The sequence below is a fragment of the Moschus berezovskii genome, chromosome 11, assembly GCF_049115385.1.
Source record: "Moschus berezovskii isolate FMDL1 chromosome 11, NW_MosBer_1.0, whole genome shotgun sequence".
NCBI classification, from domain to species: domain Eukaryota; kingdom Metazoa; phylum Chordata; class Mammalia; order Artiodactyla; family Moschidae; genus Moschus; species Moschus berezovskii.
Genome location: NC_142470.1, coordinates 88,680,435 through 88,694,300, shown reverse-complemented (window position 1 = coordinate 88,694,300; position 13,866 = coordinate 88,680,435). Strand labels below are relative to the sequence as shown.

At 37.0% G+C, this 13,866-nt stretch overlaps 1 protein-coding gene across 1 annotated transcript in view; it reads right to left on the bottom strand.

Moving 5' to 3' along the window:
* Positions 1–499: 499 nt before the first annotated feature.
* Positions 500–13,866, bottom strand: part of PRKD3 (protein kinase D3) — a 90,855-nt gene continuing 77,488 nt past the window's right edge. Inside the window, exons 15-19 of the mRNA XM_055399374.2 lie at positions 9,916–10,077; positions 9,578–9,676; positions 6,968–7,235; positions 4,240–4,325; positions 500–3,328 (exon numbers count right to left, since the gene is read on the bottom strand). Of these exons, the coding sequence (XP_055255349.2) occupies positions 3,155–3,328; positions 4,240–4,325; positions 6,968–7,235; positions 9,578–9,676; positions 9,916–10,077 (789 nt within the window). The 3' untranslated portion in view covers positions 500–3,154. The remainder of the gene's footprint in view (positions 3,329–4,239; positions 4,326–6,967; positions 7,236–9,577; positions 9,677–9,915; positions 10,078–13,866) is intronic.

Sequence of the window (13,866 nt, the reverse complement as noted above, 5' to 3'; positions counted from 1 at the left end):
ACTGTATTGAATTGAACTGAACTGAACTGCAGACTACTTAGGAAGAATAACTTTCTACAAGTAGTTAATTCTCTGATTTTCTGATAACTGTCAAGATTTATTTCCATAAGTTCCCATTCTTTTGGTTCACAGAACTTTTTAATAAAACCAGACATGGACTTTCTGAAGAATTATATTAATAGCCACACAAATATGAGAGATTAAAAGAAAAGAATATTAGCTATACGTTATAGCTGTAAGTTATAGCTTAACTATATTGGAAGTTCACTGGCAGAGTGTTGAATTCAATGTCCATAGTTGGCCCTTCCCGGTTATTTAATAGTTTTCATGATTAAGGGGAAAGAGTTAAGTGGTGCTTCTTAAAACCTAGAAAAAAAAGTAAATTAACTTACTTAAGTCTTTGGCAGTTGCAATAGTTGAATATTTGGTGGTAGTTTCTGAAAAACTTTTAATTATTCCAAATTGTCAAGAAATGAGACCTTGAGGTAATTACCTCAAATTTTGTATGAAATTGTAATAATGAGTTGCTTTTTATTTTAGTCAGATAAAAATCTGTGTTCTTAAATATAGCATTAGTTTCATTTACAGATACCATTTCCAAAACAGTTCTCTTACCAAAGCCTGGGAAAATAACACAACCAAATACAATTTTCTTTGGATATCTCTACTAGCTCAGGTTTTCACATGGAAAAGTACAGTGATATGGAAATACATTTTATTATCAAATTTCTTTGAGGATATTTACAAAAGGTGGGATATAATTAAAAATGTACTAAACAGTGTCATTATAGACTGTATACATCATCAAATGTTTCTAACAACAATTTCTTATACAAACATGACTTCAAGACAAAAATGGTTATGCAGGTTATACAGTAACTGGAGAAAATTACTCAATTCCAAATTATCTGACAGTGCCTTTACAGTTTTTTCTAAGAAAACATCTCAATAACAAAAACAAAGAGTGCAGTTAATTTTATGGCTTGTAAAGTTTTATTATGTAAGTATAGCAAACAGCATTCCAGTTAATTTTCATCTTACACAGTAAAACCACAATAGGGTGCCTAGTGACTCCGAAATTACTTCATTTGAGCACACTGATTGATCAGAGAAATTAGGGGAAGTTACCCCCTATCACAGGGAAAATACATTTCCCAAAGGTTTTGAATAATTAATTTGCTTTTAGTTTTTTAAATTCCTGTATGAGAATGAAATACTGAGACACTGGAATATCTTCTGGGAATATCTAACGGTGGGCAGTATAGCAGAACGGTTAGCAATTAGGACGACTCTGGAGACACACTGCCTGGATTCAAACCCACATCCTAACTGTGTGACCTCAGGCAGCTAGTTAATTTTCCAGTGCTTCACTTCCTTATCTGTGAGACAAAATTCGTAATGACTTATCCATGTCTGCTGTGAGGGAAAAACATGTAAAGAGCTCAGAACAGAGGAGCACTGGTGTTTGCTTCCATTCTCTCAACGCCATTCTCTCAACGGTATTTTTAGCCCTACACAAGGGAGAAGCTTCAGTGATCTCTGAAGGCCCTCTCATTCTGTTCACAAGAACATTCTTTTCTTTTGCTATCTCAAATTCCACAGGCAATGATAGTTAACACTTTTATAACTTTTAGCTTATAAATATCTGATCTTCACAACAACACTGAGGAAGACAGAGGCAAGAATTATAATCTTTATAGATTGAGGAGCTCAAAGCTCAGCCATGTTGTCACCTGCCGAGGTCAACATAAGTTTAAGAGTGGAGCCAGATTTTTGGGCTTCACATCTTTTGTTCTTTTTGGAGGGGAAAAAAACATTTACAGTGATACTTTAGGAATCAAGAAACACAAAGCCCCTATATTTTTTATAAGTGGATAGTCCTAGATCTTTAACTTTTTTTGGGGAAACTATTTGTAACTTTTAAAAGCTATGAAAAAGTCTAACCTCTTAAATATGATGTTAGGGTACAAAAACTGTCTTTAGCTGACTGCTGGAGCTGCAGTGTTTTTAAAAATACTTATTTCATTCTTTCATTTGCTCAGCTGATAATACAGCCCTATTCTTTATAAACCGTTTCATGCTCCACCCCACCTACTCCCCTAAACTGCTTAAAATAGTTGATTTAAAAACATTGCAAATACCTGTAAAGCCTTCCAATAACCTAAGGGAAGAAAAAAAGAATACTGTTTATTATTCTTTCCTGTAGCATTAACTGACCCTGCACTGTCCCTACTTTTGGTGTGTATTTGATTTTTTTTCCTCAAATTATACAGTCCCATGTAAAGAGAAACTGTGTGATTAGAGTTCAGATCTGTACCCATTAAATGTTGGAATCTAATGGTGGCATCACAACAGCATCAATGGAATGTGAATATTTAGGAGCTGAGTTGAACTATAGGAAGACATAAGTAACAACTCAGCGCTTGGACCAGCAGTTCCTACTCTTGGTTTTGTGTATCAGTTGTCCCAAATAAAATTAGGGGCTGTTGCAACATACAAACAAAAGGTGACAACTTTTCTTGTTATAAAGAGCATATTCAGAATGTCAACCCCAAAGAAGTTAGAGCGAGACTATTGTTTTGAAGTTTAACTGACCTAAAAGAGAAGGGTAAACAAGTCAGCACTCCCTTTCTAGGCATCTAGGAAAAACCCCTCAGTGCCTCTGTGGTCAGTTAAATGTTTAAAGTCTATAGGAAATGGCATGCTGGTAGCCTCTCAGTTATCTCATAAATGCAAATCTGTTTAGTTATAAACTGTGTAACTCTTGTATGATTTGATTAAGCTATGCAATAACTGGACTCTAGCTTGCCTTTTTTCACCTTTAAAAAAAAATAATGTAAGAACAGGAAAGGGAAGATAAATTAAGTGCCACTACTGTACTAAAATGAACGATTAGGAAAAAATAAAAAAACCAGTTATTGCTTATGTTGTAAAAGTTTATGAAAAGCTTCATCTTGGATTCCATTATGTGTTTTTATGACTCAGTTTCCCCTCTTGTACCTACTCAGTATGAACTACAGTATCGGTGTCACTGATTCCTTATATTTTCCATATCTTTGCATCCTTTCAGATGACAGCAAAGAACAACAGGTATGCCGCAAAATACCAGTCCATAACATGAAATGCTTCCTTATTGAAGTTAGCTCATTGATAACTAAGGATCTTCTTCCATGTCATCTGGATTGGGAGCCATAATGAAGTGCTTTGGGTATACAAGGTTGTGTGTGTATGCATGTATTTCCCAGCGGGCATCGTCACTTTCGTGTGTAATGTAACGTTCACCAATGCGAGTTTCAAATTCTCTAAGGTCAAGCCAAGTCTGATAGTCCTAGGGGGAAAAAAATGAAGATTATGAACAGTAAAAGAAACAAAATACTGTTAACTTGTTTTTTTTGCTTAGCACCCTAGTTATGTAATTGACAACCCCAAGTCACTTCAGTCGTGTCCAATTCTGTGTGACCCCATAGACGGCAGCCCACTAGGCTCCCGTGTCCCAATTCTCCAGGCAAGAATACTTGAGTGGGTTGCCATTTCAAATACTAGCTATGCGGTAAGTTCCATTTGTAATACTTGAGGTTTAGTTCAGTTCAGTCGCTCAGTCGTGTCCGACTCTTTGCGACCCCATGTATCACAGCACACCAGGCCTCCCTGTCCATCTAGCAATGTTAAAGATACTTTTTCAGATTTAGTCTCTCTCATGAAGGAAGTAACTCTTCTAAAATTTAAAAAAAAAAATGCTGCCTCAGCCCTCTGAGGTGGTTAACAATAACTATTAACCTGATTATACCTTACTCCTCAAAACGGGAAACATGCTGAGACTGTGTTGTCAGGATAATTTAATAGTTGCTGAGATTAATTACGATTATATTTGTTCTAAAGTTACTTATATCCCTCATTCCCTCTACAGTAATTGTTCTAAAGTTTCTCTCTAGTCTGAAGTTTGGGGCTATCTTTTGATAAATCTATGCAATGGCTTTTAGGGGAATTAAACCAAACATTTAAAACAGCATATCTGATCTTTTCAATATAAAATATACATCTTTTGGTGGACATTTTAAAAATAAAATATATTTGACAATATAATGTGTTATGCTCACTTTACAAAAAGATGAAATAAACACCACAAGGCCCTAAGACATGTAGAATCTGATGATCTTTTAAGAGTGGTTTCATTAAGTAAGACAAATCACCATAAACTGCTCAAATGAAGATTGCCAAAGAGAAACACATTGTTTTTACCTGCAGCCAGGGATGACTAAGAGATTTGTCTACGCTGTAACGTTTTCTCATCTTCACTTGAAGTAGGTTGTTTATCAAATCAATTGCTAAGGGAAAAGAAAAAATTAGATATGTGAATCTGAGCACTGACCACCCCAAACCTGTGACTCTGCCTGGAAGGCAACTCAATCCATAGAAATATAGGGTTGAGGATTTTTGCTTTTAAATTTTTTTGATTTTTTTAAAGGACATAGCCTTTAAGCTAACATATTAGTGACTGATAAATATTTATTGAATTCAATGTGCCTGGTTTATTAAGGAGATAGTACAGAATACAAGTTAAAAGCATAGACTGGAGCCTGCCTGCTTGAGCTGAAGTTGTTACTGTGTGTGACATGGGGTCAGTTACTAAACTGCACTGTGCCTCAGTTTCCTCATCTGTAAAATGAGGTTGAGAAGATGAAATAAACTTAATACACACAAAGGGCTCAGAATGATGCTTTTATGTGCTAAGAATTAACCGTTACTTTTAAAAAGGAACAAAACAGACTCTTTACAGTCTGATTTTTTTTTTGTTTTTTTCCCTCCACAACAATGCTATGCTATTCTCTAGTCTTGGGCTTGGTCTGGAAAATAGCCAAAGCCATTGCCTTGCTCCTGCAGATGTAGTTATAGTGAGGTAATAACTTCTTACCAAAAGTTCACAGTTAACAGGTTTTAACAAATAAGTTCATGGTATTTTAGTGTGGACATGAGTTTGAGTGAGCTCTGGAAGTTGGTGATGGATAGGGAGGCCTGGCGTGCTGTGATTCATGGGGTCGCGGAGAGTTGGACACGACTGAGCAACTGGACTGAACTGAACTGATTTTAGTGTATGTGGTGAGATCTTAGCATGCATATTTTTCCAATTAATTGGAGAAGTGGGCCAACTACAAAACTAAAGCAACCATGTAAACTACACACCGACAATATCGTTATGTAACAAACAATATCCTTATGTAACAAGGCAGTTGTTACTAAGGTCTGCATCCAGGGGTGAGCCAAACCAAGGGCTTATCCTGTACTATTTCCAGTTCTATATGCCGTCATACCAGTCAAAATTTTCCAGATCTTTCTCACCCTGTTTCCCCCCGCCAAAGTATTTTAAATACTAGTTTCTCTATATTCTAAATACTTTGAACTTTTATCCATTGTTCCTTAAATGGCAGTCTGCTGTGTGCATCAAGATCATTCAGTGTGTTTACTAAAATGCATTCCTAAGTAGCAGTACAGCTGCTGAGTCTGAGTCTCAGGGACAGAGCCAGACGGTCTTTTTAATAACCTCACCAAGTGACTCTGGTGTAAGAGGTCTATAGACCACACTGTCCAAGGGCTTGAAGGTGACTTTGGCAACATCCCCAAACCCTCATATATACTTCTTCCATCAGATCTCTTCATTAACAAGTAAGCCTACTATTTACATGTTGTCCCTGAAACCTTTCCCAGTTTTATTAATCCCTATCATTAGGTCTCGTACTTGGCAGAATTTTAAAAAATGTTTTAAGTGGTGTATAAGAACCTAATTTAATTCTGAAGATAAGAAAAGTGACTGTGAAAAGATAGATTTCTTCAGGAAAAATACGCCCAACCAGTAACCTAAGTAGATCACACAGTTTGGAGGAGTTCAGGGAAGACTTCACAGATTGAGCCATAAGATCAGGGATCTCTGACGGGCTGGAAGGGTTTTGACAGCAAAGAGAAGAGTAGGCAGAGGAAAGGTCTAAAGCAAAATGCAGCAAATGGCTGAAAGTAGCTTGTGTAGGGCAGCAGTAGCAGATGAGACCAGAAGGTGAGAACTTGGGCCGCATCACAGAGACCTACAGATGCAGCCCGGTTACAGGGAGGCTGAGGTGTCTGGGAGCACAGTAAGATGAAAGTAGCATTTCCAGATGGACCTGGCAGTGGTGACGGGGGGACAATTAAGAAGCTCTTTCAGTAGTTTCAAAATGAGGCAGCTGGGACCTGGATTAGTGCCCTGCCTGGAAACTATTAGGAAGATAAAGAAACGATATATAAAAGGAAGTATTCTTCCCTATCAATCTACCAATGGTATTTTTCACAGAGCTAGAACAAATAATTTCACAATTTGTATGGAAATACAAAAAACCTCGAATAGCCAAAGCAATCTTGAGGAAGAAGAATGGAACTGGGGGAATCAACCTGCCAGACTTCAGGCTCTACTACAAAGCCACAGTCATCAAGACAGTATGGTACTGGCACAAAGACAGAAACATATCAATGGAACAAAAAAGCCCAGAGATAAATCCACACACCTATGGACACCTTATTTTTGACAAAGGAGGCAAGAATATAAAATGGACAAAAGACAGTCTCTTTAACAAGTGGTGCTGGGAAAACTGGTCAGCCACTTGTAAAAGAATGAAACTAGAACACTTCCTAACACCATACACCAAAATAAACTCAAAATGGATTAGAGAGCTAAATGTAAGACCAGAAACTATAAAACTCCTAGAGAGAACATAGGCAAAACACTCTCCGACATAAATCACAGCAGGATCCTCCAAGACCCACCTCCCAGAATACTGGAAATAAAAGCAAAAATAAACAAAAGGGACCTAATTAAAATTAAATATTTGGAAGGTGAATGGGAAATATTAAATAGAGATGTCAAAACAGGGTGATTTGGAATCACAGAGGTTTTTAAGTTAAGAGGCACAGACCTAAAATTTAAATTTTCTTTTTTTTTTACCTTCACCAGAAATTTCTCTCCATGGATTTGGTGGGTACATAAATGCAGCATTCTGGATTTGGTCATTTATATCTTCATCTTCGTTAAATGGAAATGTGCCACTGAGACTGACATAGACGATAACTCCCACTGACCACATATCTAGAGAACGGTTGTAACCTTTGCTCCTGAGAACTTCAGGGGCTAAGTATGCTGGAGTTCCTACCACAGATCTCCTGAATGACTTTTCACCAATGATGCGTGCAAACCCAAAGTCACACAGCTTCACCTGGAAATTAAAAGGATGATGTTAATTTTATATTAGTGATATACAGATAAAAAATATATATATCAATTTATTTATACATACCTGTCCCTAAATATGATACGGAATCATTTAAACACATTTGCCGACTGTATTGATTATGAATGTCAAAAGATTATACATACGGAAATTGTAAAATACCCTTTTCCCAAAAGGAAGATACATTTATAACCCTATGGTCCATTACTAACAGTATGAAGAACTTCGCTAAGTGCTCATTTCAAACAACCACTTTTGAGGTCTAGCTTCCAGGATGCCAAATACCAGACTGGTGTTACAAGTGCTCATCATTTTTGATGAAATGGAGGGTGCTGATCCCTTATCATTTGGCTTTTAAGGAGATCCCTTTCTATCATCTGTAAGCAGGAACTGCTGCATTTATAAATCCTCAGTGGCCTCACAGTGCCTGTATAAAGGTACTCAAGTGTTAGCTGAATGAAAAATAAGTTATATTTAAAAACTTACCCTTTATTTTACTTAATCTTAGAATCTCTCTTCCCAAGGTATATATTGGCAAGTATATACACACCAGTTCAGGTGTGTTAAAAGATAACTATTAATGTGGCTAGTAAAAAGAGTAATACTAGAGACTGCTTGAAAGAATTAAGAGTAGCTTTTCTATGACTATGGAACAAAATATTGCTAGTTAGATGTTTAGATTTGAAAAGAGTTATGTCTGAGGGCAGCCACAGTCACTACTATGTTCTTTTGGAAAGAAAGCTCTGGAAATGTAATGAGCTTGATGCCTATCCTCTAGCAGAGGTTCAAATTCTGGTGATTAAGGATACATCCATGCTGAACAGCAAATGCCAAGTACTTCCTGAGGGAAATGCCCAGATTCACAAAATGTCTTCACTAAAAATGCTAAGATGAATTGAGAAATGAAGGATTTGGCCTCTAAAAACCAGTGATACACATAATGACTGGAAAGCAAAGATGGACCTTCAAATGTATTTTTATGATGTTTGTTTTGTGTCATTACTGAATTTGGCTACTTCCTCTGAAATTCAAATCCTATTTGAAGAACAGGATTATCAACCATGAAGAAATGTGAACTCTCTTTTCCCCCTCATTAAATGCCATATTTCAGCTAACATTTTGATAAAGATGACCTGGCAGTTTGGCAACTGAAAAAAGAGTGGCCATGGATAGCAGTTGATTAAAAAAAAAAAAAAAGAGTATCAAATAAATGACATTATTTTCCCTTTGATCCTAATGGAGGTCAGAAGGTTTGAGTTTTAACCTTAGCTGGAGGGGTGTGCATCCTTTGCCCATACTCCTTTGAAGATCAAATGAAATAATATATGGAAGCACTTTATTTAAAATATAGCATCAATGCTCACGGCACCTTTTTGACCTCATAAAGACAGGGGATTACTTTTATTCTCATTTGCATTCTAAGAGGAATATGATTTCTTCCTTAAATGTAAAAGAGTTGAATAATTTTTTAAAATATCTTTTTCTTTAAAAGACAATCTGAGTTGTATTTACCAACTGAATAGTCATCTGTTGTCCTTATTCTAGCCTCTTGTCTGTATTTTAAATAAGTGCACATAAATACTAACGTGGAAATAAATTATTCTAGTTGATGACATTCATGAGAAACATTCATAGGCACCACTAATGTATAGTCCTTAGGATAAATGATTCAGACTTTGGGTTAAGAACCATTTGTAGGTTATGAGATAAATCTGAATCAAGATGAACACGTTTTAATGAAATAAAATTTAACCAAGTAAAAAGCAAAATGAGTGTATCACATGCAGGAGACACATTATCATCCTAGGTATGTGAGCCCTGGTGGTGACGGGAAATGTAATTCTTCCATGGGTTTTGCTGAGTATGTTTGAAATATAGTACTCTAAAGAGGAAGAGTTGGCTGCCTGCCTCAGCTAAAATCTCGTCTTCCCATTTCAGGGTTATCCCTCAGTTTATTTCATAGGGAATTTGTCCTGAGGACCAAGCACCAACCAAGGCTACCTCTTCCTACTTCATTCCCAAACCACAGGGGAGTGGTGAACTGTGCACAAATTACAAAAAATTACTCCTTAAGAACTGGCCTAAAAAGTCATTAGGTGTAAAAAGTCTTCATGAAAACAAACAATATATCAATAATTAGTAAAATCTCAATTCAAATTATTCAGGTATAAATCCTCCCTGGTAGTTACAAGCTAAAAACTTTATTTCTGTAGATAGTTACACGTTGAATTGACAGCATTGCCTTTCATTACATGTGTGCTTCATAATAATGTTGTCGCACAGATACTTAAAACCATACTTTAAAAAGGTTCTGGAGAATATCTCACCTGAGGAAATGGCTCTGCTGATGCGAGCAGCACATTTTCTGGCTTTAAATCACAGTGCACAATATTCTTAAAATGTAGATTCCTCAAAGCAACAAGTATCTGTTATTGAAGAAAAGAGAATTTTTTTTTGTTCTGGAAAAGTCACAGCTAAATCCTAACTGGACCCCCCCAAATGGTATAGTAATTTGAAAAGTCCATTACAGTTCATCAAGATTTAACTGAAAGTGTTATTGTCTTCTTCAAAGTAACAACACCCACAATATCCCGATATGTGAAAAGCACTATTTCTCATAGTCATTAATTTTTCTCTAGTTTCAAAAAAAAAAAGTTTAAAATACCTGTGTGACCATGAATTTAGTTATTCGTTCTGGAAGTCGACTTTTCTCACTAGATAAAATCATTTCCAACATATCTCCATGTAGCTTTTCCATCACTACAAAAACTCGTTCCGGGGTTTCAAACATACATTCCAGGTTTACAATCCCAGGATGGTGCAAATTCTGAAGAGTTGCAGGACATTACGTGACCAACTTGAGTAAAGTTTTAATATGCAAATATCTAACAATGTGCTGCAATTAATTGTATGGAATAATGGCACAAAAGGTAGCTCAGAAAAATAAAAGCAAACAAAATAAGAAGGATCATAGAGTTTGATTTTCAAAGTTCTGTACTGAAGAGAAGATGCACGGGAAGGGAAAGAATGTCTTCCCAGTTTGATTATATAACTGCCCTTGACCATTACTGCTTCTTTTCCTTTCTTCTCATCTTTGTAATCTTCTGATGGTACTCTAACTTTATGCGATCCACAAATAGGCACCAACTGCCAATCAAAGTTTTAGCCAATTACACAGAGCTTTGGTTCTTCAGGGCTGTTTGTAAAGGTCTTAGCTCAATAGGTGGCTTTGTCTTTAAGGTAGTTATTTATCTAAGTCCTGATCTCATATTATATCTTGATTTGGTCTTCCCTCTTTCAGGTTCAGCCTCTCTACCACCATCACCCCATTCTTCTTAAGCACTACTAGACTCACAGGTTGGGGCTTCACTGATATTTCAGTGGGTAAAGAATCCACCTGCAATGCAGGAGACCTGGGTTGGGAAGATCCCCTGGAGAAGGGAAAGGCTACCTACTCCAGTATTCTTGGGCTTCCCTTGTGGCTCAGCTCATAAAGAATTCACCTGCAATGCGGGAGACCTGGGTTGGGAAGATCCCCTGGAGAAGGGAAAGGCTACCCACTCCAGTACTCTGGCCTGGAGAATTCCATGGACTGTACAGTCCATGGGGTCTCAAAGAGTTGGACACAACTTAAGTGACTTTCACTTTCAGGCTCACAGGTTGAAAAATACAAAGCTGAATGTGGTACTGTTTTTTAAAAAAAGCAAACTATCTTACTGGTATTAAAAACAAACAAAACTGCTTCAAAAGTGAATTTGAGAAGCCAGCCATACTCAAAAACATTTAATGGTTCTTTCAGTTCAGTTCAGTTCTTTAGTTCTGGACATAAATCTAAGTTTCTGGATGAATTTTAATATCTTCAATAACCTGGTTTCATTTTTCTTATTCAAACTTAAATATGTTCTTAAATAGTGGCCCAAGTGAGTAAATGTTTTAATGCTTACTAACAGAAATAGTTTTTTCTTATGCTTTTTTTCTCACACTATGGGTATCCAATTATGCCAAGAGGGCAAACTTTTCTCCAGCCTGTGTGAAGTTGGGCTCCATGTCTAAAATGTGTTCTGAATTCACCATCATTCTCAGTTCCCACCGTAATGCCCTAATTTTCGCTCACACTACCTCTCTTCTGGACACTGCAGCAGTTCTCCTGCACTCTCCATGGGGCAGTGCATATCCCACCGCACTGTATTACACGTATACATCTCTTACTCTCTAGTGCAGCACTGACAGCAGAGACTGTGTCACAGTCATTTTTAGCTTAACTTGTGATCATGGTTGGTGTTTTAAAAGTGTTTAGAAAATGCACAGCAAGCACAAAATAAATATTGTTTATAATCAGCTTAAAACAATTTAATGATGGTGTTCCAGGTGGCAAAATAAAAAGTGATACAATCTTATAGTAGATAAAGTGAAATAGCAGTAAGCAGAAGATTCAAAACATCCTAACTCTGATCAACTTAGAGCTGTAAGTGTGGCCAGCTGTCCCCTATACACTGCAGTCAAATTACCTCCCAAGTTTCTCACCCCCAACCCCACCCCTGCCATCCTTGAGAACCTATGCATGAACACACAAAAACAGAAGTATGCTGTAACATAATTCTTATTAACAACTTCTTCTATTTGTTTAATGTCTTATTTCCTCTTGAGTCTGTTCTGGTAAATTATAGTTTCATAGAGAATTAATCATTTTCTCCAGGCTTTCAAGTTTATCTAATAGAGTTGCACAAGATAGTATCTTAGTGAGTGAAAGTCATTCAGTCATGTCAGACTCTTTGTGACCCCATGGACTATACAGTTCACGGAATTCTCCAGGCCAGAATACTGGAGTGGGTAGCTTTTCCCTTCTCTAGAGGATCTTCCCAACACAGGGATCGAACCCTGGTCGCCCGCATTGCAGGCAGATTCTTTACCAGCTGAGCCACCAAGATAGTATCTTAAGATTCCCTTAATTTTTTTCAGTATTTGTGATCATCCTCCCAAAATGTTTTTGTATTTTCTTATAATTTGATTCAGTTGGACACTTATTTTGTTGTTATCCCACCCACATAGCTAACCAGCTTTTGGATTCATTGTACTAAATTTATTAACTTCCAGTTTTATCTTTGTTAATTCTGTTTTCCTCAGGTTGACTGTTCATCCCTTAACTTGAGTTGGACTCATTTATTTTCATTCCTTCCTCATTAAGTATTTGACATTTCTATGAGTAGTAGTTTAAAAGCTCTGATAAACAGTATTTTCACAATTATTTTCTAAATACTTGGGTCATGATTTTGCTCTCTGATTCAACAATTAAGACTTTACAAAGTTTTTTTCAGGTGATGGGAGATCCCCCCCCCCCAATTTTATAACTTACTTGGAGTTTTAGTACATTAAGATAAAAAACTTTTTTTTAGCTAATAAAGTATTTATTTATTTGTGGGTACAGAGTTCAATATAAACTGGTTAGATCTACCTTATAATGTTTAGGCCTCTTCTGTTCTTACTTAGCTTTGTCTACTTCATCTGTCATGGACGTCTATGTATTTGTTCCTAGTATGGTCACTAGTTTTCCTTCAAAGTTACTGACGTCATTTGGTTTAGTGTGATTTGCACTCTTCCCCTGGGAGTGCCGTTCTTAATTCACTTCATGTTGTCTCTTGAATTAAATCTGACTAGGTCATGACGCCCCTTCACTTTCTTCTGAGAGAAACCTAGAGAGGCTGTCATGACTGTAGACCTCAGAAAGAGCCAGCAAAACCAGTTCTTGTTGTGCTGCCTCTTCCTACATTTGCCCGGTCCATCTCCAGTGTTTTTGGAAAAACTTCTACCTATTTTGTATATCTGAACTCTCTTCTATCTATATTAGAGTATGCTTTTCTGTTTGTCATTTTTCTTGTAGCTTCTGGGTGATTTCCGAGAAGAGAAGGGGAAAATACTGAATTTCCCATTTACAGAGGGAGCCAGGAGAGCACTTCATCGTTTCTCCCACTACTCTACCACCCTCTTCAGGAAACAACAAAAGATTTTTACATTACTCCATCCTTATGAAATGAAAGTAACAAAATCCCCCATTCTACAATTATTTAATTCTGTTCCCAGTCAGGCAATATCAATGAAAAGAACCAGAGTGATATAATAATAAAGTGTTTACATTGTGTATTACCTGCAAATTCCTAAACTTAGTTATTAACATCTGCAGTTGGTAACATGGGAGATGTAAGCTTCAGTATTTAGTTCAGAGCTGTATTTGTGATCAAAGTTACAAGGAGAACTTATATCTGGAATCTAAAGTTTGATGCAAATGAACATTTCTATGAAACAGACACAGACTCACATAAATAAAGAACAGATTGGGGGAAAAGGGTGGGGGAAGGATGGATTAGGAGTTTGGGATTAGCAGATGCAAACCAGTACACATAAGGATGGGTAAATAACAAAGTCCTATACTGGCTTCCCTGGTGGCTCAGAGGTTAAAGCGTCTGCCTCCAATGAGGGACACCCGGGTTCGATCCCTGGGTCAGGAAGATCCCCTGGAGAAGGAAACAGTAACCCACTCCAGTATTCTTGCCTGGAGAATCCCATGGACGGAGAAGCCTGGTTAGGCTACAGTCCACACGGTCGCAAAGAGTCGGACACG